The sequence below is a fragment of the Gambusia affinis genome, linkage group LG20, assembly GCF_019740435.1.
Source record: "Gambusia affinis linkage group LG20, SWU_Gaff_1.0, whole genome shotgun sequence".
Taxonomy (NCBI): Eukaryota; Metazoa; Chordata; class Actinopteri; order Cyprinodontiformes; family Poeciliidae; genus Gambusia; species Gambusia affinis.
The window spans coordinates 15,783,268-15,807,385 of NC_057887.1; the positions used below are offsets into that span (position 1 = coordinate 15,783,268).

Genomic DNA, 24,118 nt, shown 5'->3' on the forward strand with positions numbered 1-24,118 from the left:
GTCAAATTCTGGTCAATATGAAACAAATTAATAACAATTGGCTTTTCCATTTCTTTCAAAGTGAGTACTAAATATTAAAACACACCTTTAACAAATAGAGCTTTTTGAGCAGTAACCACAAAAACAACCATCTATATATGGATGATGGTTTACTGTATGTAATGGCACCTTTTATGTCAAACGAATGCAGTAAAGAAAAATTATTTCACATTTTCAATAAAGATCGTCTATGCAAAACAGCAAAACTAAAACAGTCTCTCTACTGGAAAAGCCTTTTGACCCAGGAAAATGAAACAATTTGACTCTTTAATATAGAGGGAAAGTTTCAATACTTTCTTTTAGCAAATAGCAGCATATTTTTTCTCTTTCTGAGCCAAATTAGCAAAATGAAGAATAGCTATGTAGCTATGTAGAGCAGCTAGTGAGTAAAATGCAAACAGATTATGTGACAATTGCAAAATTCTTTAATGTAAAACTTCCTGGAGAAACAGGAGCGCAGTCGACCTGTAGCAGTCAGCGTGACACTGCTGGACAATTACCTGAATGTTGTCAGAATCTTCTGACGTGTTTTAAAGTTTGTTGTAAATGTTTATTTTCCACTGTGGTGAGTTAAAAGCAGTCAGAGCTTGCCAGAGTGCTTTTAAATCGCTGGGTAAGGTGCCAGTATGCTACATCTCCAAGCTGCTGTAGTTGGGCAACATTTCTCCTGACCTCCTCCTCTTTACTGGATAAATTAATTTACATCAATACATGTTAATTTTATTCAGAATTTCAAGCGGCAGACTTCACTATACCCTTTGTCCGGTGAGAGCACCGGCGCCTCTCAGTAACTTTCATTTTGTCTTGAGCTAGCTTTATGCATACGTCTTGATTTCAAACATCGACTAACGTGAACTACAAGCCTGAACACAAACGAGAAACTCAGAAACTCTGCTTGAAAAACATTCTTGCTCTGTACACGAAATTGCCATCAGGAATTTGCAAGAAGTGATGAATTTTATCAGTCGTAGATGTCAAAGCAGAACATAACGTCCACATTGACTCCTCCCATTTGTACACCAACTGTATCAACTGCATGTAATGCATAAAAATTTTAAATCACAGTTTACCGCCTCCCTTTCCTACATTGGTCCATTTGTTTTCAATACTCAACATGAGTCAGTATGTGAATTTTGAGCAATCTGAAGCATCTTTACAAGAAAATTTTATGTTGTCATGAGACATAAAAGTTAGCACAAGTGCTGGCCTATATGTTTAATGCTCAGTTTTTTTCTTATAAACAGAGAATAAGTCTACATAATGGTAAAATGAACTGCCGTTTGTAGTTCTCTGCTTGTTTGCATCATCCAAAAGAAGTCCCCTAGGGAAGTGAGATAAAGCCACAGCTAGCACTGGTTGGTGGAAATAAATTGTCTGATTGCACAACTGATAGATTCATACCAGGGAAGAAATTTTTTTTCTGGGTTAGTCAAGCTATTCTAGATTTACAAGCAATTCTTTCTGGAAAGAAGAACTGCCAGTATATGTTAGAATAACTTTAATTCACACAGATTCTAAAATTTTGATAATATTCCCATGACAAGTTGCAGAATGTTTTGTACACTGAATCACAAATGTTACCATGTTTTTGGTCTAGCTTCTAGTGCAAATATCTTAGTACACTTGAAATAAGATAAAGTTAACCTACAGCTCCTATATCTTTCCTTAGAAAGATGAGTGTACTAGTTAAAGTACTAGTTCCACTGGCAAATTATTTCACATTTTTCTCCATGTGTTCCAATGATGGTGCAATTATATTTCCACTGAAATAATCTTAAATGTATTTTATATCAATTTTCTTCAATTTCTAAAGAGATATAAAGTAAAAAACCAAGAATATATTCTCAAGTTTAGATGAAAAACATTATTGTCTTGTGAACTTGATGGTAAAAACATCCATTGTTTGCATGGGCAGTAAAGAAGGGGGTAATTATTTTTCCAGAACAAATTGAGGTGTGTAGGTTGATGGTAAAAAAAAAGCCTCTTTTCTATTTCTTTTTTTAAGGTTATTTTAATTTTTTTTTTTTTACTATTTTAACTATAGAAACAACTTAATTTAAATGTCTCGTAATCAAATATTAACTGCAAAAACAAGCGATCGTCCCCAGGAACAAACGACTTTCACAATGAGAAATCAAGGCGTGAAGCAGGATGTATTTGAATACTAACACACTTCTTGGTTTGCCTTTTTTATGGGATTTATTTACAGTAACAAAAATATAGGATATCACCACTTCTATCCTTTAAATGAGATGATGGGATTTGCACGTGAACAGTTAACAGCAGAGACCAGATTAAATTATTCGTTTATTTGGAACCCATCTCCAAATCACGTCGGCAACTTTTCTTTTTTTTTCCTCTTTTTTTTTTTTTTTACTTCCCATTTCACAAAATATTTACAAAAAAAGATACTTTCCCCCCCATAATGTTAGCTGTTGTAACAACTCCTTTATAGGACGATGAATCATTGCGTACATCTCTCATCTTTGTTCTTTTAGAAAAAGTTCATGAAAAACTTCCTCCTGCCGTTTGTTTCTTTCATACAGTCATTTAAAACAGCATACAGCCCCCCCGAACCCATTGTTCTGTGTTTGAGTGCTTAAAAAACAGAAAGAAATTCTTCCTTGCATGCTTTCAGCTGCAAACAGGAAGCCAAGAGCTCATGTGCTTTTTTTTTTTTTTTTTTTTTTTTTTTTTTAAGAGGAAGTGACATCTTTGCCCTGCAGGAAGTACAATTACAGCATCGTCAGATCGTCCAGATGCATGATTGGTTTGGTTTGTCCAGTTTCTGTCTCTACATGATTCCTACAGATTTACCAAATAACACAAAGCCATAGTAATCACAAAGAAAGGGGGAAAAAGTCTTTGTAGGTTTTTGTTTGCCCTCTTGTGGCAGCAGGAAGGGAGTTTAAGGAATTAGGGGGCTGCTGGTGCCCCAAAGACGCAGCTCTGTAGTCCCCCTCCCCCTCCCCTGTAGCAGGAAGGCGTCCACAAGTGCATTGTGGGTGTTCCATGGAAGAGCGTTTTGCGTTCAAGCTGTGCGACGCATCCCTGAACTTAGCAAATGAAAAGGAAGAAGAAGTGCAGAGTTGATAAAAATCAAAGAGTCGGAGAGAGTGGGAAGAAGTGGCGGCCATCTTCTCCTCTTTTTAAAAAAAGGACGAAACAAAGTCAGCTTGTAGACAAAAATAATATATGAACATCATAAGGCAGCTGGGCCTCAGCATAACTGCAGGGGTGATTATATCAAGAGAAACACGAGCTGAAACCAGAAGCCTGTTATCTCCTGTTCCCTTTAGCCTCGGTGAAGAATTGTGTAGAAGAATGAAAACATTATTTCTAATAACAGTTCATTTTCTATCAATTTGATTTCTATTCTATAAATAAAAAGATTAACATCACCCTCTTGTCTCCAGATAAAGTTTTTTTGTTTCCCTGTGTAAAAACGCAGAGCCGAGTTGTGCCAAAGTGAGCAGAGTTTGTTTTATCTACATGAAACACTGGATAAAATTAAAGGAACATTAAAACGGATCAACCCTGCCCCCGAACGTGTGTGTGTGTGTGTGTGTGTGTGTGTCTTCTATATCTGTGTGCAGATGCAAACAATTTCATTCACTGCAAAAACAAACTCTTACCAAATATTTTTGATCTAGTTTCTATTAAAAATGTCTTATTTGTAGCAAAAGTTTTGAAATAAAGCAACTCTTTAACCTCAAATTTATCTTTGTACCGAGAATAAATTTAATGTAGCGAGCCCAAAAAATCTGAAACTAGATGCCTCTTAACACAGCAAGTGTGCAAAATTCTTATTAGTTTTTGAATCTAAAATGAATAACATCCCTTTCTAACAAAAAATCCCACATTTTTATTCCTTTGGTTCATGTGATAAAAAGTTAGGACACCCTGTTTTTCAGTCAATAATTCCTTTAATATTGTTGAAAAAGTACTTGGCAGATTATTTCACTTATAAGAAGACATGTTCTCCATGTAATAGTAGAAATAATCTATTGGTGGTATTTCTAATTTTTCATTAATATTAAAGGTACAGACTTAAAACAAGCTCCTATATCTTCCTGAAAAGTTATTTGCAAGTTAGTTCTATTTTATTTCAACTTTACTAAAATATTTGGACTAGAAACCAGAGAAAAATACTTGGTCGGAATTTTTTTTTTGCAGTGTTTGTGAGCTCAGCCACTGTGTGTTGTTTTCAGATTTATAAATCTGTAAAGGTGTGTGCTATTTTGGTGCCCGTCTCTATTTTAAGAGCATAACCGCTGCGTTAACTGGTGACGTAGTGCTTGGTGGACGGTTGCCCGTACAGCCCGTAGAAATCTGCATGTCTGTGCGTCTGTGAGGCGTCTATCCAGTCCCTCACCGCCAGCCCCTGCATGGACGGCCCCCCAGAGGCCAGGCCGGGAGGGGGCGGGTAGTCTTGGGGGCTCACCCAGGGGAAGGAGCCCGAGCGCGGGTAGGGAGGGTGGCTGCGGTGGCCCGACACCGACGGCATTCCGGAGCAGTAGCAGTTATCCATGGTGCAGACCAGGATCTTCCTGCCGCCGTACTGCGGCAGCACGGCCTGCTGGGAGGAGTGGGAGGAGCCGCTGCCCCCCGGCGGGAAGTGGGAGGAGCCAAACACGGAGCCGGAGTGATGATTGGTCAAGGAGCCGCTCCCGCTTCCGGCGCCGCCGCCCTCACCGATGTGAGGCGGCGCACAGGGGCCCAGAGTCTGCTGGTTGGCGGACTGGCCCTCTCCGGAGGCGGAGCCGGACCCCAGGAAGGGCTGCTTGGCTAACGACGAAGAGGAAGAAGAGGAGGAAGATGAGGATGAGTCTTTGAAACCCGGAGTGGCGTTTTTCCCCGTGCTGCCGTTTCCCTCCGGGAATGCGGTGGAATGTTTCCGTTTCTCCGCCCCGGAGCCGGAGCTCTGGCCACTGGGGAAAGCGGCGACGGTCTGCAGGAACGCCGACGGCGGGGTGAGAGGAACTGAGACAAAACATACAAATTAAGAAGATTACAAATTTAACCGCAGAGATCAGGTTGATTCTCCACGTGCCAATGTTACGCTGCCTACCCTCAAGTGTTCGCTTCAAGCTCTTCTCTCGCTTTGAGATCTCAGAAAGAAACAGCTTAGAGTTCAGATTCCCCACTTTGTAAGGAGGGAGGCTGCTTCCCACGCATGCCTGAGACCTGCAACAAGGCGACAACAGCAAGAAATCATGATGAAGCATCGCAATAAAGTAGAACATAATCAAAATGTTTGTTTCTGCAATTCACTTCAGAGAGCTAAACTCGTTTGTTAAAATTGATTTGACACAAATCAATGTACTTGGCATTACACTTTTTAAATAACACTTTTAAGGAATTTAGTTACAAAAAAGCTTAAATATTGAATAAGATTATTAAAAAATATTTTTTAGTACAGAAATGCTGAATTATGGCTGCATCTGCACTGACAAAAAGCTAATTTCTAAAGAAGCTGGCTATTCACAAAGTACTGTATCCAAGAACATTAATGGAAAGTTTAGTAGAAGGAAAAACTAAGGTAAATAAAATAAAAAAAGTGGAGAGCTTGAGAATCCAAACTGCTTAAAGTCCAGTGTGAAATTTTCCACAGTAAGTGATTTGTTTGTGTTTCATTCATGTCCAAAGACAGCACAGCCAATCAGCCCAACCCTGATTTAATGACTGGTTTCACTGCTCTTTATTGGGCTACAAACTTTGCCTGTGGCAGAATTGATCAGTATTTTACATTTGTTTTCAAGGAGAAATGATCAAATATGATTTAAAAGCCAGAGCATTAAAAAACAAAAAAACAAAAACAAAACAAAAACAGTGGAATCATCTTTCTAGTTCAAATCCTAAAGGCTAAAGGTTCAAATCCGATTCTAATTTCAGCAAAATTAGTCATCAATTGTCCTGACTAATCACCCTCACATGTTAGGGTGGTGACCCTCACATGACACCTCCACATATTATCATCAAGCACGACGGCCGTCTGCGATCTGGTAGATAAAATCAACCAGTTCAGGAACTCGTGTGTTCCTGTTTTCAGTAAATTGCTAAACGACACTGCTAAGATAAAATGTGCAATCACCACTGCTGATCGCCTCTATGACCATATGAGCCATATGGCTTAAAAATAATTTTTTTTTATTTTTTTTTCATACCAGATTGATTTTTTTCTCACTTTGTTTTCTGAAAAAGAAATTACAAATGACAGAAAACATGTTTGAAAAATGTCTTCATTTTTTTTAAAGCCTACCTTCTGTGAGTTGTGATGAAGTATTAGGGCCAGACTACAAAAATGTTTGCTAAATTACGAGAATAAAGTCATCATATTGGCAGAATAAAAACATAAGATTTCCAGAACAACTTAAAATTACGAGAAAAACATAATTTTAATGACTTTGATCAAGTTTTGATAAGTTATTGAGCTCAGACGTGACCGCATCAATTCATGTGATTCTTTATAATTAAACTGCTGTTTGCAAAATTCTTCCAAAGTTCTTCTACTAGTAATAATTTGATGCTAATGTGTTAAAAGATGAAGTATATTCTCATTGTAAAACCAACTTCACAAGATGCTCAACATTCCTCATTTGAACTTTTTTGTTATTTCTTACGTAGGAGTTCTCATAAAATTATTACTTTCCATTTCTAAATATTCTAAAAATGTATTTACATGAAGATATTTTAATCTGCACAATGCATGAGTTCACATTTTAAATTGAACTGCTGAAAAAAAATTATTTTTTGCTCATATTCTGCACCAGTATCACCCAAAAGCCAGGCAAAAAAAATGAGATGATCTCCTGTAACCGATCCAGACGCTTCAGCTCTCTCACCTGTCTGTGAGGATTTTAACGGGTTTCGTGTTCTTCATGAAGCTCAGCTCCTCCGCCTTGCTGAATGCCGTGTGGATGGAGCTCAGAAGCTTCTGGGCCTCGTGCCGCTGCTCCCCCAGGGCCAGAACCTGCGCCGCGTTCTCCTGGAAGAAGCGAGCCTGAGCGCGGTCCAGGGCCTCCAGCGTGCGGCCGAGGTCCTCCTCCAGGAGCTGATGCATGCGCTGGTACTGCAGGCGCACCTCCTCTTTCAGCTCACACACTCTGTCCTGTGGACAGTTTAAGAGTGAATTAAAACTGCTGTGTGGTTATTTCTAGAAAAAATAAATAAATAAAGTTTTTTTATTTGTTAAAATTGTCTCCATTTTGTGAAAGCATAGTATGAGACAGATAACGCTGGTCAACAGCCAAAAGAATTGCCTGGGGTTTTTCAACTGTTTCAGGGTGATTTTGATGGGCTGAACCCAAAAATCACGTTGGTTTTGCTCAGTCGGGTCAACTTCCTGAACTAAGCTGCGTATTAGTTTGGGATGCAGTCATGACGGCTGATTACTGTTAGACTCTGAAGAGAGACATTTCTGCTGCTCAGCATGAGGCGTTTGAAGAAACAGAAGCTCATGCCCTGAAGACGTAAGGTTCAATTTACATGTACTTACCATTACCCGTGTTTATTACTCAATTTACAGAACGTTTATATCATTTCATTAATATACTCTGGTATAAAACTTTTTTTTTTCCTCCTAAAACCTTTTTTGGATGAGAAATCTTAATGGAAATGAACTGATAATGTCACAAAATTGTAATCAATTTAGTCAGAAGATCAGATTTCTCAAACAAATTTGAATAAAAATCTGTTCTGATTGAGAAAAATAGATGTCAATTTTGGATTCAGTGGTGCAAAATAGTACTAATTCAGTGGAAAAAAACACCAACAATTTCCCAAAAATATTTTGACAATATTGTTCAGGGCAATATTAGCCCTGAACTAATATTGCTGTCTAGAGAAATGCACAGCTCCCACCCAAAAACAACCAATCAGAGCCAGGAGGCAGGTCTTAGCGCTGTCAATCACCCTAATGTACTCGCTGATAAAAATGCTAATGGCAGAGAAATAACTTACAGTTACAGAAAAACCAGTTATCTGCTGTTATTGGCTAGTTGCTAACTAGCCTTAGCATTCAGACATGACTTCTCGCTTTCATTGTGAGAAGGCAGAGGAGCTAGATTTTTTTCAGATAATCTGTCTCATACCATACTCGGGGTTTTCCTCAGTTTATTATAAGCCTGGCGGGCCACCAAGCTTGACTTGTGCCCCCCACCAGGCTTAGCATTGCTTATTTGTTTAAGTTTTTTTTTTTTTATGTTTACATTTTTTAAGACTTTATAGTTGGTGTTCAGACATTAACCTTCCAGTCTTCCAAAAATGCATGACTATCAAGTGATATATTCAAATTTCCTGTCAACTTTAAACACTTTTTAACTCAAAAACATGGCGGCTGGCTGGATGAATGACCTAGTGTCCCGAGCCCCGGGTAAAACCCAGAAAACTTGCATACCGCAAGTCTTATATGTCAAATGTGCAAAAATATATATTGTTTACAAATGTAGCATACTGCAGCTTTACAGCTAAAATGTATGCATAAAGTCCTTCATACGTACCTCCACTGTACACTTGTCAGAGTCAAGTTTGCAGAGCTGCTCTTCTATCTCCTGCACTCTCTCCTCCACGCGCTCCTGCTGTCTCAGCAGGTTTTGCTGAAAAAAAAAAAAAAAAAAAAGAAAGCCAAGAAAAAAGGGAAGTTATAACCTCCAGTTAGCCACAAGCATTCGCTCACCATACCAGAGATACTAGAACTCCTGGAGCTGGCTAATTTAGTCTCCATCCAACATGCAATCCCTGCTAGGGAGGAGAGGAGGGGGATGCTGCCATGGCAACCAGCAGCTATTTAGTGTTTGCATTAGAGAGTGAGGACCGAAGTTGGGGGAGCTGGAGGCAGAGAGCAGAGATAGATAAATGGTCAGTAAAAAGCTCCGACAGCTCTGCTCTCCCCTTGGTGCACCTCTGCCTCTTCCTCCTCTTACTCCTCCTCCCCCGTCCAGCACTTTCCTCCTAAAAGACATTAGATCATCCACTGGAGGCTGCTCCATGAGCCGTGGCAATGTTTTAGCAACAGCACCTGTTATTTCTGGGAGGAGGACGGCATGTGAGCAGCGGCAGACGGCTGCTAAGCCAAACTATCTCCCTGCACGGCAAAAACAAAAACATCTTTTCCAAGTATTTTGATCCAATTTCAAGCGCAAACATCTTAGCAAGCCTGAAATAACACAAAATTAACATAAAGATAACTTTTTAAGCAAGATACAGGAGCTTTTTTAAATCAATAATTCCTTAATATTGATTTTTAAAAGTACTAGTTTCACTGGCAGATTATTTCATTTATAACTTGGACTGTTTCAAAATTTGAAAAGTTACTTTTAAGTTAGTAAATTTGAAATAAGACAAAACTAAGATGTGGTTTTGCAGTGTGTTCAGCTTTAGCTGCAAATAAACTAGACATGGGTGCTTATTATCATTATTATTAATATTAGGACTAGACAATCTGGGTTAAAAATAAAATCTTTGATTTTATGAAAAGATAAAAATGTATTTATTTTCCAGTACTAAGTATTGCTTTTTTTCAATTATTATTATTATTATTACTATTATTGTCATCATTATTCATTTTTAATGATTTGTGAGAATGTGCAACATTAAATGGCAGAAAAAAACACTGATCTTTAAAGTAACTAATGGTGTTCAAAGTGTGGGCTGGGGGCCATTTGTGGCCCTCAAAGTGATTTTTTAAGCCCCTTATGCTACTCTTATAGGGTACTGAATTTAATCAATAACTAAACGCTTTGTATCTTCAATATTTGTGGTAGCAAGTAAAACGTAACGAGCGTGTGCACAGTATCACCAATAACAAAACATTTTATGGTTCATTATCATAAAAAATTACATGAATAACAAAGAGGAGTTTCCAAAACAATAAAATAGGCCTATAAGTGTTATTATTGTCTGAATCTTACTGCATTAGAGATACTATCAGAGTATTATTGTTTTATTCATTTAGTTTTATGCTTTCATATCGGAGCAAGATTTAGCAACCCAGAACCGGAATCAAACATGGAGAACCAACATTTAGCTTTGTACTTTACAACTCTAGAACAAACCTAGACAGTACCATCTACTTAGCAACCCAGAACAACTGGAACCAACTTTTAGTTTTATAATCAGACATGCAAAACCAACCAAAATTTAGCGTTATACTTTTAATATTGGAGCAAGACCCAGAGAAACTCCTGCTAGTTTACTTAGCAACCCAGAACAGGAATCAAAAATGAAGAACCAACATTTAGCTTTATGCAAATCTAGAACTTAACCCAAAACAACATTTAGTTTTATACCCCTCTAATCCAGAACAAACTTAAGATCCAGAGAAACTTCTATTAGTTTATAAATTACACACTACTTTTGTACTTTTCTCCTTTTTGCTGTTACCCTTACCTTTGGTCTTTCTTTTGATTTTGTTGTTTTGTTTGTATTTCCTTCTAATTCATGTAAAGCACTTTGAAGTGCCTTGTTGCTGAAAATGTGCTACATAAATACAATAAATACAATTACCTTACCATAACTTATGAAAATACTTCTCTTTATTTAAAACTGTTTACCTATAAACATTCTGCAATCCTTATCGATTTAGTATTGGGGATAATCTGCAAACTTAAATATCCTCACAAATAAAACAGAAAACATGCATTAATTTTGCAGAAAAGCCTAAAGACAGAGAGAGAGAGTGAATCCTAAATGATCAGCTGCTCCCTCCAGCTGAAGGCTTCTTCGCAGGCCATCATCATCCTCAGCACAGAGGCATTCCAGCACAAAGCAGCTGATTTTACCATTAGCGATCAGCTGCTTTAGAGGCTGATAGGAAGGAAAAGCTGCACAGTGTCGGGTCTCAGCGGCACATGGTCGGGAATCGCTGCCCTACATAGCTCTGTTACATGCACAGTTGGTTGGATCCAGGACGGTGACCTGGTTGTGCTGACTGATTGAGTTAGGCTCTGAGCAGAAGCCAGCGCAGGACCAGGAGGAAGAGGAGGAGGAGGGAGAGGAGGAGGGGGAGGGGGCGTGTCTAGCTACATGTATGGGATACCTTTGGGGGAGGGAAGCAGAGGTTAAAAAACAGAGGAAGGGTGCTCTTCAGCTGTCATTTCACTACAGAGCCCCTTCCATCAGCGCAGGAGAGGAGGGTTAGGGGGAAGGTCGGGTCTGGCTTTGGGTGGCTGCTGGATGGCGAGAGGGAGGTGAAAGAGGTTTGGGGGCTGATGAAGGTGGCGAGCAGGGCGAGGGAGGGGCTGCAGGGCGGTGAGTGCACCACCACCATCATCATCATCATCATCATGAGGACATAATGGCAAATATCGAAATATACGGATGAACTGGTCCTGGTCCTAGAACGGCTGGCTAAAGTCGCATAATTACAAATTTATGATAATTATTGAGTGTTAAATATTATTATTACTTTGTTCTCAGTTATGTATGCACGTTTGCTTTTGTCCTACTGATTTCTTGTTTTCAAAAACATGTTGGAAATAAATAAATAAATGAAAACAAAATTACTTTTAATGTAATATTTACATTATATTAAAATTAGGACCAGGACTTTAAAGTGTCAATTTCAATGAATTAATTACAAAGATTTTAATGTGTTAAAAATGTTAACACAATCACATTTTGTTTTTTCTGCACCTAAAGGTCTTGAGCTGGAACCTTTCTTGGGTGATTCTAGTACGTCCATAAATGTGACGTACTAGAATCTGCAAACAAATCTATGGATGACAAAGCTGCTGCACTGGGACCATTGGGGATTCATTTTTGCTTCAAAAGTCGCTAAAGTTGTGTCCAAGTTGTGCTAAAAGGAGTTAGCCGATCACCAAAGTTATTAAAGCCTAAATGTCAATGCCAGACATGTTGCTGCAGCAGAGACGCCCCAACACTGTCGTCAGCAAGTATAAAGACCATGACAGTCTGGATAGATTTTAAGATTCAACATTTCAGAAAGTTATTCTGTCATTATTTATTTCAAACAGACAAAAAGGAAAAAACAGTAAAAAATGAATTAAAACAAATTATCATGCCCAACTGGCATGCAATTTTACATTATCTGTTCAAATTTAAATCTCCAAACATCAGATAAACTTAAATTGTTTCCACATTACATTACATGACACTAAAATCTCATATTCTCATCCTTAAATATACAATTATTTATACATTTTGGTCCTTGGGACACCAATTCTATCCAACATATTTCCCAATGATGCATAAACAGTTTTTTAAGCTGGTTTATATTTGTATTCTTTCTGTACAGTCAGTTTTTCTTGTTTCTACAGCATTTCAGCACAATCCAGTGCGAATAATATCTCAGTATCAGTGTGTGCAATATCTATAGCACAAAGAACTACAAACTTGCCTTTTACATACTAATATAATATTTAACCAGGTGGACAAAGCTTTACAGCAGAAGATGCTCCAATTGGACAAAGAAAGAAAATAGCAACTGACATTGGCATCACAATAATTACCAGTATTGTGCAGCAATATATGGATTTTTTTAAAACATTAGTCTTGGTTAAAACATGAGCTGTAGATACAAAAAGTCTTGATCTCTAAGGAATTTATCTGGGAAATAAGAACAACACCTACAAAACATTATTAGAGATGGAAAGCCCATATATATTAATCTCTGCAACAGCACCAATAACCTGACTATTTTTTTTATGTGCAAACAAATATAGAAATGCTTATCAGACATGTTGTAACCATCTGGTACAAAGTGAATAACCTGGATCAACACAGCACAAGTTAGAATATTTAAAACGTAATCAGGGCCATTTGTGCTCAGTGTTGTATCTGCATTTATCTGAAAACATAAAAATGGAAACATGTAGGTTTTTTCCTAATTTAGCACCTTTTAGTTGTTTTACCTGTAAATTTTAACTGCCTTATAACACTAGAAATCAAAATCAAGATGTTAGTTTTAAAAGCTTATTGGAAAAAGGGCTGATGGGGTTTTATTTAGCAGGTATTTCAGACAAATAAATGTAGGGCATTTTAGAAATGGCAATAAAAAAAAGTAAAAGCAATACCACATTTAGACACCGAATAGCTTCCTAACCAAGGGATGTACATGTCAAATAGAGAAAACGTATAAAATAAAATTATTTTAAGTTTATATTTAAAAACTAATCCATTAATCTCTTGGATTTGGACGGTGACAACTCTGCTGACGTTTGTTTTTACAAATGTTTTGTTACTCACAATTCAAACGGCATAAAAACCACCAGATTGCAAAGATAAACAAAAAGTGATAGGTAGGGATCCAGCGATCACAAGTTGGTGGCCAAATTCTGTAAAGCCGTAACCTGCTGATACAAATTTTTCTTTTTAAAAGCTATAAGAGCAGCTTTGAAAATATATTTGTTCCAGTCTTTCTAGCAGTAATTATTTATATTGGGAGCAGAAGTTACATGTTAAAACAAGAAAAATGATAATGATAGATTTTAACATTTAAGATGTTGATGCTGTTTGGGGTTAGAATTGTTAACATCATTAAAAACAGACCAACAAAGCCTCAGTTTAACAAAGGCTGTCAATATATCCAAGTTCAGAGTATTCAATGCAGATAGTTGAAAAAGATAAAACATAACACCTTTGCTGTGCAAGTCCTCGCCTTCCTTCAGGAGCAACTTCCACACCGAAGGGTGTTGTTTCTATTAGCCCGACCTAAAAGACCTAATTGGGTTGTGCGATCATTGAAGATAAAAAAAAATACCCTCAAAATTTCAATAATTTTTTATGATTTTTCAATAATTATCCAAAGGTAGAAAACTCCAAAAGTAGTAGGGTTGAAACGATTAATCATCATGAATCAATTATTGATACATACTGTCAACTAGTTTAGTAATTGGTTAAATGTGGTTAACTGAAGTATAAAAATTTAAAAAAGTCAATTTACTGAAAGAAAACAACAAACAAACATACATTTTCCACTTCAGACACAAAAAATATCTTTGTTTTGGCTTCACCTGATTCAAATTCTGTAAAAAATAAAACTTATGCACCTTTTGCTATCCATGTATCAATCAGTTAATCAAAACAATAAACAGATCAATGCTACACTGAGTTTTTTTATGTGTTGATGTCAGAAGTATTTTTTTTGCTTTGCTACAAATGTTTAAGTCTTCACTAAAAGAATGTTTGTTAGACAATAAAATCTTCATTTTCTAATTTTTTTAAAAAACGAATTGATTTGTTTATTTGCATCTTTTAATGTTTTTATTCTAAAGGAAGCTTGAATAGAAATCTGTAGATTGTGCCCTTCTTTTTCTTATCCAATAGATAGATTAATTGATCATTAAAGTAACCAGTAGTTACAGCTCTAAAAATTAGTTTCCATACATTTTTGTTTCTTGGGGTAAAACTGTAATAATGCGCGTTACTAAAAGTAGAAGATTCTGTTCAGTTTTTAATAGTTCCACCCTACGGCCATGTCACGGACCCTCAGAGGATATTTAACTGTACATACAGCTGAGTCATAGCATTACCAACAGGAAAGGCAGCCTTGTATGTCATGGTTGACACCTAAAAATGTTGGGTGAACTATATGAGTCAGCGAGCAGTGATGCCTTCGTGTTTCTCCTCTCGGCACAAACTGTGTTGTCACACCCCATTTAAACGTTTTTTTTTAAACAGGCAAGACCAACCGGTGTGACCCCTGTGCGAACCAGAGGTGGTGAGCACCCGGACCCCTCACCCAGAAACCGAATAGGTTAAAAACAAAAAAAGAAAAGTCCGCAGAGGCAAGTGATGAATCACTTTAATCCCTCTTTCCTTCGACTTCTCTCCAACCGCCCCCCCTCGTCTCGACAACTGGTGATCCCTGAGCTCGGATGCACCTGTGCTGGGGAGATAAGGCCCTCTGAGGGCCCCTCATTGTTCCTCCCTCCACCGCATTGTTTGCCATTCCAACAGATGAGAATGGAGGCTTGGAACGGGCCGCAACTGAAAACATGCCGGATAAGAGTGGAAGCGCTCAAAATGCACACATTTCGTAAAAACATGAACATCTTATTTTGATTTTTTTTTTTTTCCAGCAGATTTTCATCCCAAATTTCTCCAGTCAAGTAATTTTAAATAACAGCGAGAGATCACAGAATGTGGCCCTTGTTATGATTATAAAGTAGATGTAAAGAACACTCTTTTGGTTAGTGAAGCAGCATTATAGATACACTTCAACTTTTCTTTTTAATAACCGATAATCTGACAAACTCCAACAAGTCAGGTTTGGAAAATTTACAAGTGGATGTGCCTTTTTAGTCGTTTCTATATTTAACTGGATATGAAAAGGAGTCAATTGCCACAGAATATTTTAGGGATGTTTCATAGCTGCTATGGCAAGTGATGATTTAAGGTTTTTTTTTTTTAAATGATCTAATCAGTTAGCTGTGAGGAAGTGGTGTCATTTGGCTCCAATGCCTAAAATTGACTCCCGGGAGGTTGCTTGTGTTTATTTTGGCCTGATTAGGGTCATACTTGTCATATTTTGCAAGAGTTAACTCGCTCAAATGGGCGTTAAAAGCCATAAATAATGGAAATTGGGTGTGATATGTCCTTCAGACAAACACATGAGATCAAATTTAAAAACAAAAGAGATTTGATTTTTGATAATTTGTTTAGGATTTAGACAAAAACTTTAAAAATAAAAACAAATTAAATTCTAGATAATTATTCAGGGAGTAGGAGGTAGAGGTGTGAATTAGGGAAAAGAGAAACCGACCAAGTCTGTTTAACTGCTTATAGCGGTGCACTGATTGGCTGATACCGATTTCTGTTTTTGTTTTTTAGTGCTGACTGACCAGCTCACAGTTTTTCTCTCATAAGGATTATAAACCGTTTTCTAGTCCAAAATGTGCTGCAGGCTCTTCGATGCAGCCATTTTTAATCCAACAAAAAATAGAGATTCAATGGTCATTCCCACCGTTACACAAACAATAATAATAAAAAATGCCCGAAACATGTTTCAGAACCTAAATGCAGTTCTGAGCACAATTTTTAAAATTTGAGTTAAATTCAATATTTACTTTTAAGCTACATAATCAATCATCCTTGCAACATGTCACCCTCCTTTGACTCTTATTATACTACTTCTTGTGTGTTATCTTGCAGCATTTGGTGAAAATGAATCCATTTTGACAAGGGCTGAAATGACTAATCAGATTAATCCTGATGAATTCACTAATGAAATATTTGTAAACTAATTTAGTAATCAATTAATTCCAGAAGTATCAACAGCCTCAGAGCAGTTAATTAAACGAAACTGGACAAAAATATACAAATTTTTTATTTAAGACAGGAAAACTTTGAAAATATGTTCTACACAAAACTCCTCAAGTGGCAATAGTTTTAGCTTCTTTCGGTTCAAATTGTATAAAAACATAAGCGCCTTTCGCTATACATTTATTAAACAACTAACTGATGTATTGATGCTAAGTCAAACACAAAGGTTTGGGCTTTTCATTTGTTGATGTTGGAACATTTTTTAGATGCAGATGCGTCCTTTGCTACAAATGATCAAGTGTAAAGGAATGCTGTGTTATTGCATCTTAGGTAGTAAAATGTTTATTTTCTTATTTAAAAAAAGGAAATAAACTATTGGTTTTTATGTATACAATGCTTAAATGAAATAAGCCGATTTAATTAATCGTTCAATCATTTAGTTGCAGCCATACTTTTAACAGAATGTTTCTTTGTTAGAAGGGAGTGGTTCCCTCCCACTGTCGCCACATGCTTGCTCACAAGGAGCGGCTGCAGCTCATTCAATGAATGACTCAATGAATTGGCTGGGCCTCCTGACACAGAGACTCTTTAACCACCTGGCTTTAAAAAGTGAATCTGACCGGATTTAACTGGAATGATTTTGACTCAATTATTAGATTCAATTCATTATATATGTTTGATCAGAAATTTGAGAGATGATTAAGCCTGTTGCAATTAATCGTATGATAAATTTGAATGAGTTTAATCATTTCCATTCTGATTACTAACATTTTTCGAAGGGAAATTTTGTTTACAGAGACTTTATAATCTATTTTGTTTATGGTTTCCGTTGAGAGTTGTCTTTAATTTAGTTTTAGTTTGGATGTCTTAATTTGGATATTTAAAATGTCTTCCACTTCTAGTTTGAAGAGTTCTTTACAAAAGTAAATTTACTGTTTCAAAAACAACAATAATGGGGCAATTTATCTTCCAGGCCTAGACAGAATAGAGTTTGTCTCTATATATAAACTAAACATTAAATTGAAAGAATTGATGTGTGATTGATTAGTGCGTCTTACTCTGATGTCGTTGCGCCGCAGCTCCACGTCGGTGACAGCGTGGCCGTGGCTGGGGTGGCACCGGGCGAAGCAGCAGTACTGGCACACCGCCGTCTGCTCGGCCTCGCAGTGGTACAGCCGGTATTCGTCGTGCTGCGGGCAGGTCCAGGCCTTGATGGCCTCCGCCTCCACCAGCAGGTGCCCCAGGGCCGAGCACGGCTGCTGCAGGTGCGTCTGGATGTGGGACTGGCAGCACGGGGCGTTGCAGCGCAGGCACACCTTGACCGCGGGGAGCGGCGGGCCTCGGCGGCACAGGATGCACTGCAGCGTCGGTGTGCTGGCCTTCTCCACGCTCAGGGCGTTGTACTTCTCCACTATGTTGGACAGTTTGTGGTTCTTCTCCAGACTGGGCTTCTGCGTGTAGGCATGATTGCACTCGGGGCAGCGAGCCAGCGAGGAGTCTTTGGCCCAGGCCTCGCTGATGCAGCCCCGGCAGAAGTTGTGCTTGCAGGGCAGCTGGATGGGATCAGAGAACACGTGCAGGCAGATAGGGCAGATGAGCTCCTCCTCAAAACAGTTCCTCCACGTCTCAGCCATGTCAGAGGCCATGGTGGTGCAGGCAGGCATACAAATCAGACCTTTTTTAGGCCGCTTTGTGCGTCTCTCTCTCAATGGAAACCCGACCTCTCAAAAACCAAGTCCAGAAAGATCAATATTTGTATGCACACCCTCCCTGACAGATGACGAGTATTGCTTAGTAATGCAGCATGAAGGCAAATTCCCGGAAAACTGAGCTAAAGGAGGCTTCAGGCGAAACACCTTGGCGGATTTCAACACACAAAACAGACGGGGTGACGCTGTTCAGATTACAGGAAGCAGTGCTTTCCTTTCCTCCAAGTCACACTCGGAACCACCAGACCTGCCTTCAGTGATTCAGTGTGTGCTCACAGAACAGAACAGAACCAAACCCCTTCCGCTACAGGTAAAACCAAGGCACAGAGAACCGCATACCATCACCCAGACAAATGCATCTCCATGTGACACATGACAGGGATCTTGATCTTTTTTCCTGCTGCCACTCCAGGCCTTCACCCTAACCTAACGACGGATTATGGTCGACTATAGCAACCAATTCAGAATGAAAAAAGGGCTGTTCAGGTCCACACCCTGGTTCCTATTCTCTATTCACACAGAGAAACGCCTCTGAAAATGTGACTGTATTCCATAGGAGCCTCAAGGACGCCTGATTCCTTCAATAATGAGTACGCAGCGCAATGCTTTTGTCCGCTGAATTATAAATAAGCATCCAGCAGCAATCTAATCACACACAACCTGCGATCGTTTGGCCGCAGGCTGAGAAAAACCCGTCGTATTGCTCAGATGAGAGGGGGGGGAAAAAACCCAAGCACAACCTCCAGTCTTTTTAATCATACACACACACACACACAAAGCGATATTTCTGTTTTGATGAATATATATGTACACAAGGCCTCTGCTTTCTGCTTTTTCTGCCTTATCCAATTTTCTCTCTCACAACAAAAGGCCTTATAATCTAACTCTTCTGAAAATTACACCCAGGCCATCATGTCGAGGCTGTTTACTGCATAGTTAATCGTTTTAATGGTCCAGTCCAGCTCCTGCGCACAAAACAAAGGCTTTTAGGATCCGCAGGAATGTTGGCTGTCGTTGCAGAGCCGTTTGCTTCCCCCCTCCTCTCCTCTCCTCTCCTCTCTCTCTCTCGCTTTGACACATCTATCAAATGTCTCCTTTAAACAATGATTATTACCACCATTCTCCCCCCCCCAAATGTACCGTTTGTTTTGTACTTTGGTCTCAAATCTTATTAGCCTATCGATGCCTCAGCCTTTAGCTAACAACATATTCGTCCCACTTCCTTATCTCGTTTAAATCGCCTAAATTACCTCAGACGTCACCTCACCATTTTCTACTGTAGCACAGGTACACACAAACACCGGATAGACTCCTTTCAGTATAGCTACACTCATAGCTTTTTCGAGGGAGCCATATTTTTTATATTTAGCTAATAAAAATACAAAAATATACCCTCCTGTTCTTAAAGGGGACGTCGCGGTTTTCTGTCCTTGTTGGGGCTAGCTGTCATCAGCCATCTTGCAAATCCTCATTTAAAAAAAACGAAAAGGAAAAAAAAAAGAGGAAATATCCGCCGAGAAAAGGCTGTAGACTGTCTCAACGAAGCTGCTTTTCGATAGCTGAGCTACGCACAAATACAAGAAGGAAAGGTCCCGTCACTAAAAAATACAAATCTATGTCTTTCTTTCTGTTTTGTAGTCCTGAAGGAGCCGTCTGAACCGGAGGGGGGGTTTATGCTTATGCTTCGTGGCCTGATGTATCCGGTATGAGTCGATTCCGTGCTTCATAAAATCCTATACGGTTGTGAATAATAATGTGTGTTTTCTTCCCCCCTCCTCTTCCTCTTCTCTCTTTTCTTTCTGTCTCTATCGGCCAGGCTGTGGGGAGAGAAGAGGAATGCAGACAAGCTGACTTAACCTGAGTCAAGACCGACAGCGTTAGCACACTATTTCCGGAAGGGCTTTTCAAAATAAAGTTCTGAGTTCTAAAGGTTTTCTCCTACATATTTTTTTTCACAACACACCTAAAAATAAACAGAAGCTGTTTTAAAACGTAACCAATTTTTGAAAGATTTTTGACAGAAGGATTTCTTACAACATTATCTTTTGAATGGTAATATTGAAGGATATGGAAAAAGTTTAGAACCTCTAAAAAAAAAATTGACTTTAACCAAACTATTCAGAAGCACTTATCTGCCAGAGTTAAGGAATAAACTCTGAAATAATACCTCATTATAACATGATACAAAGTCCTTAAAACTGGGTAAAAGAGAAACTTTCTCATTTTAATGAGATACTTTGTCAATGTAATAAAATATAGAACAGCAACACATTTTTGAGTGTCGCTTGGAAGAACAGAGTGAATAAATGAAGACTCCGTTGGGTCGCCTTTTAGGAAGTCGTAACCTGTTAGATTTATATCTCGTTAAAGTGAGATATAAAAATATGTTCCTTAATCCCATTAAACTCGTTAAAACGAGAAACTTTCTTGTTATAACCAGAAACTGCTTCTGAATTTATTTCCTATTTCTGACAGTCAAAACCTTCCGTAGTATTACATTTCTATTCCCTAAAATACCTCAGTTCCAGTGTTGATCCCAGTTTTAGCTAAGATATGTGACACAATTCCTAGTTATTTAGATATACATTTTACAAGCATATCTGCGGATGTAAGCAAGCCACATGCAATATTTTAATGAAACAAAGACAAAAAATTAATTGTCGAAAGCCTTTAAACGATCTAAGACATGTTTGCCTTGACAAATGAAAGGTGAAATTTTGAACTAAGACTTTTACGCTTGTAGCAAATTAGCTTCCTAGCTAGCTAGTTAAAGACAAATCAATTTCTTTAATTTATGGCAAAACTGTAGCATTACAGTACAAATATTTTCAAACAAAAATACAATCAAAGACAATTTGCAATTGATTTGAATAAGCCATATTTTCAATTCAACATTTTTTATGCTTTTGCAGTAATTTTTTAAGAGTGGAGCTACACATGCAGTTAGCTGCTGATTGAGGGAGCCAGATTTTATAAATTAAAAAAAATGCTCAAAAGTCTAAAGAAAAATTCATGCTGCATTTAGTTTTTAGGTTTTTATCTGTAAAGAAAAGGAAAACCAAGAAATGCATAATTTTCCATCCACTTCACAAATATATTGGTCTTTACCTTAGCTTTTTAGCTTTTTTTATTTTATGTAATGTGACAAAATGTAAAACGGTTAAAGGAGAAGAAATATTTTTACAACACAATGTCAGAAGTTACTCAAATAAAAAAAAAAAAATGAGGAAAAAAAAAACAAGGTCAAAAAGCTTACCCAGTCATTCCTGAGCTTTATTTTGAAGCCTAATGGCCGAGCTTCCTGTTTGATTTAGCGACTCTTTAGATGACCTGATGCAGTTTCTCTTCAACATTAACCATATGAGCCGCCCCCTCTTTCCGTCTTCTACCTTCCTACCAGCTTCACTGTCACGTGATTTGGACAAACCACCGTGGAAAGGCCAGAATTACACTTAATGGGGTTACTGTATGTGTCAAGAGACCTGGACCCTCACCATGCAGTTTTTTGGAAAACGGCTCATGCGCTGTGCACGTGGGTGTGTGTTAATGGTGAGGGAAAGAGATTTGGGTATGCAATAAAATCATACCCACATATCAGCTACTAGCAGGTTGTATCTAAATAGATGAAGTTTTAGTGTCCATTTTGTAAAATATAAGTAGAATTGATCAGTTATTTATTCTAACAACTGCTTACACCTTTTTGTATTTGCTGCTATGGTTGGGTTTCACTGACTATAAATTTAAGTACAGTAGAGAGTTTACATACACTCATCATGAACATGGATTTTGAAGAAAAAAAACAGTTTTGAATGAAAAATTTACATTTTTTTAGTTTTCTATGCTCCAGACATAGTCACAATTACATATATAAGCTAAAATAATCCTTTAATAATTTGATGAGACTGAGGCCTATTAATTTCTGATTAATGATTGTGATTGATTGGAGCTCATAGTTTCTCTTTGACAGCATAAAAAGGAGCTGTTTCACGCCACTTTCTGGATTGAGCAACAATAAGAATGATGGGAAACCAATAACAAGAACATTATGTGAAGCTTTTAAACCTCTAAGCATGGTGGTGGTAATGTTAGTAGGTTAGTGCTTCTGCCTGTTGGAATCTGTTTGTGTTTTGATTCAAGAAAAAAACACAAAAGTTAAACTTTCAATTGAAGATATGAGAAGGGTAATTGAAAATATTGCTAATATTTAAATACAGAATATTTTTTACAGAAAAGGAAAAAAAGATTAAATCACTTCAAAATACGCATTACATTTCTTGTATGTTGTGTCCAGAATGTGTGGGATCTGCAGAGATTTTAGCCATATTCCATAAATATCCACCAGAAATTAATTAACTTAAAATTATTTAATAATACATTTATGCATGAATTCATGTAACGTAGAGATTGTTGCTGGGTAAAACGGCATAAAGTGTGAGAGATTGCTTAAAACATCTTTATTTATTAAATAAAACAAACAAAAACAAACATTTAAAAATGAAAGACACCCTTCATGTTTCATTTTATAGCAGTCTGTGACATAACTGTGTTCAGAAGACCTAATTATAAGTAGAAATAATGGATTACTGCTATTTATTTGAGACTGAGAGATAAAAATTTAATGAAATAAATAAATTATTAAAAAACAAAGCGACAATAAAATAAATGAAAATCCACAAAAATTCTGCATTTCAGAAACAGATATAATTTTGATAATCTCACTGATTTAAAACAGGGGAAATATAGTCTGATTTAATAACAAATTGTGACAAAGCAATTTTGCATGCCTCTTTTTATAGTGTATCTTAAAATTTAATATTTTGTTCAACGTTATGTGAAAAGGTAACTAAAATTAAATTTAAAACATTAAAGAATCCAAGATTGTAAGCAATTTCAGTTTAAAACTAAGTTTTATTTTAAAAATCTGCATTTGTTTTGAAGTAATATAATTGTTACGGTTGACCTCAACATGTAATTGCTCAGTTATAGTGAAATTATGTACGTGTAACCCTTTAAGTGTGGGATGAGACCTCGCTGTTCCTTAGACTCTGCGTTGTGTTTTTCTTTAATTGTTGTTGTCGGAAGGAAACTTGAGGCAGGAATCGGACACACACGGGTTGCGATCGTGGTTCAGATCGTTTATTCGGCCACCCGACAGCGCAGCGGCTTCGCCTTCAGAATTCACAGCAAATACTTCAGAATTCACAGCAAATACTGCCGTGTCAACATAAAAAGAAGAAAAAGACAAAACGATACAAAACTAACTATTTGGACATTAAAAGTAACATTTGGCTACATTGAGGAGCTGGCGGTCAGTATTGCTTACCTTCAGAATTCACAGCAAATACTGACCGTTGTACTTCAGCCACCGTAACAGGCGCCAAGTACGGCGTTCATTAACGGACACACTTTACCAATTTCCATAACTCAAAGAACAAATCTAACATTTTGGTGACATCCACTGATATATTTAAGCTACTGCCCTACATTCACCCGTTGTTTCTTTGATGGCGCCCCAGTCATCAGGCTAGACACAAAACAACAATGAACATACAAATAAATGAATAAAAAAAAAAAAAATAAAACTGTGTGATGTGTCAGTGAAATGGCTAGCATGTACTCCATTAAGTGGAATTTTCTAAGTGTTTTACTGCTTTTCTGGCTTTAGCTTTCTCCCACAGCTTCCGTCCTCTTATTATCTTTTGTTCAGGGTCTTCAGTTCCCACTACTTGTGACTCACAGGAAAATCTCTTTGGGGGTTGTCGATTCCTCTGCATGTTCCTTCTAAGAGCACTGGGTCCAGGGGCTGCAGTGATACTCCCATCTGTTACATGTTCCGTCCACCCTTTAAATTTTCTGTCTGGTATATTCACTCCATCCATTTCAGGCTGCTCAACCTGTTTATTTGTTGTCTCGCCTTCGACTTCCTCCACAATTTCCTCCAACTTTTCGGGCTCTGAGTGCCCCATCCCTGCATTCCAGAGGCTTGTCTTGTCATAGCCTCTCGTTCTCCATTATCTCTTCTGCTGTGCCCGCCTGCTCTACTGGGAGGAACATACATTGTGTAAGAAGGTTCTGGTGGACCACCCTCTCAGTATTGCTGTTTTCTGGTCGCACCACATACACAGGTATGTTGGGTTGCTTTTCAT

At 37.9% G+C, this 24,118-nt stretch overlaps 1 protein-coding gene across 1 annotated transcript; it reads right to left on the reverse strand.

Moving 5' to 3' along the window:
- Positions 1–2,173: 2,173 nt before the first annotated feature.
- Positions 2,174–19,848, reverse strand: trim8b (tripartite motif containing 8b). The gene is made up of 5 exons (XM_044101916.1): positions 17,322–19,848; positions 8,541–8,636; positions 6,885–7,150; positions 5,111–5,226; positions 2,174–5,022 (listed from the first exon to the last, which is right to left on the reverse strand). The coding sequence occupies exons 1-5, from the start codon at positions 17,925–17,927 to the stop codon at positions 4,319–4,321; spliced, it is 1,788 nt and encodes a 595-aa protein (XP_043957851.1). The 5' UTR covers positions 17,928–19,848; the 3' UTR covers positions 2,174–4,318.
- Positions 19,849–24,118: the final 4,270 nt, after the last annotated feature.

Coding starts and splice junctions, on each gene's coding strand:
- trim8b (XM_044101916.1), bottom strand. CDS start 17,927: ATGCCTGCCTGCACCACCATGGCCTCTGACATGGCTGAGACGTGGAGG. Junction 8,637..17,321: donor TGCGGCGCAACGACATCAGA/GTAAGACGCACT, acceptor TTTTTTTTTCAG/CAAAACCTGCTGAGACAGCA. Junction 7,151..8,540: donor CTGACAAGTGTACAGTGGAG/GTACGTATGAAG, acceptor AACTGTCCACAG/GACAGAGTGTGTGAGCTGAA.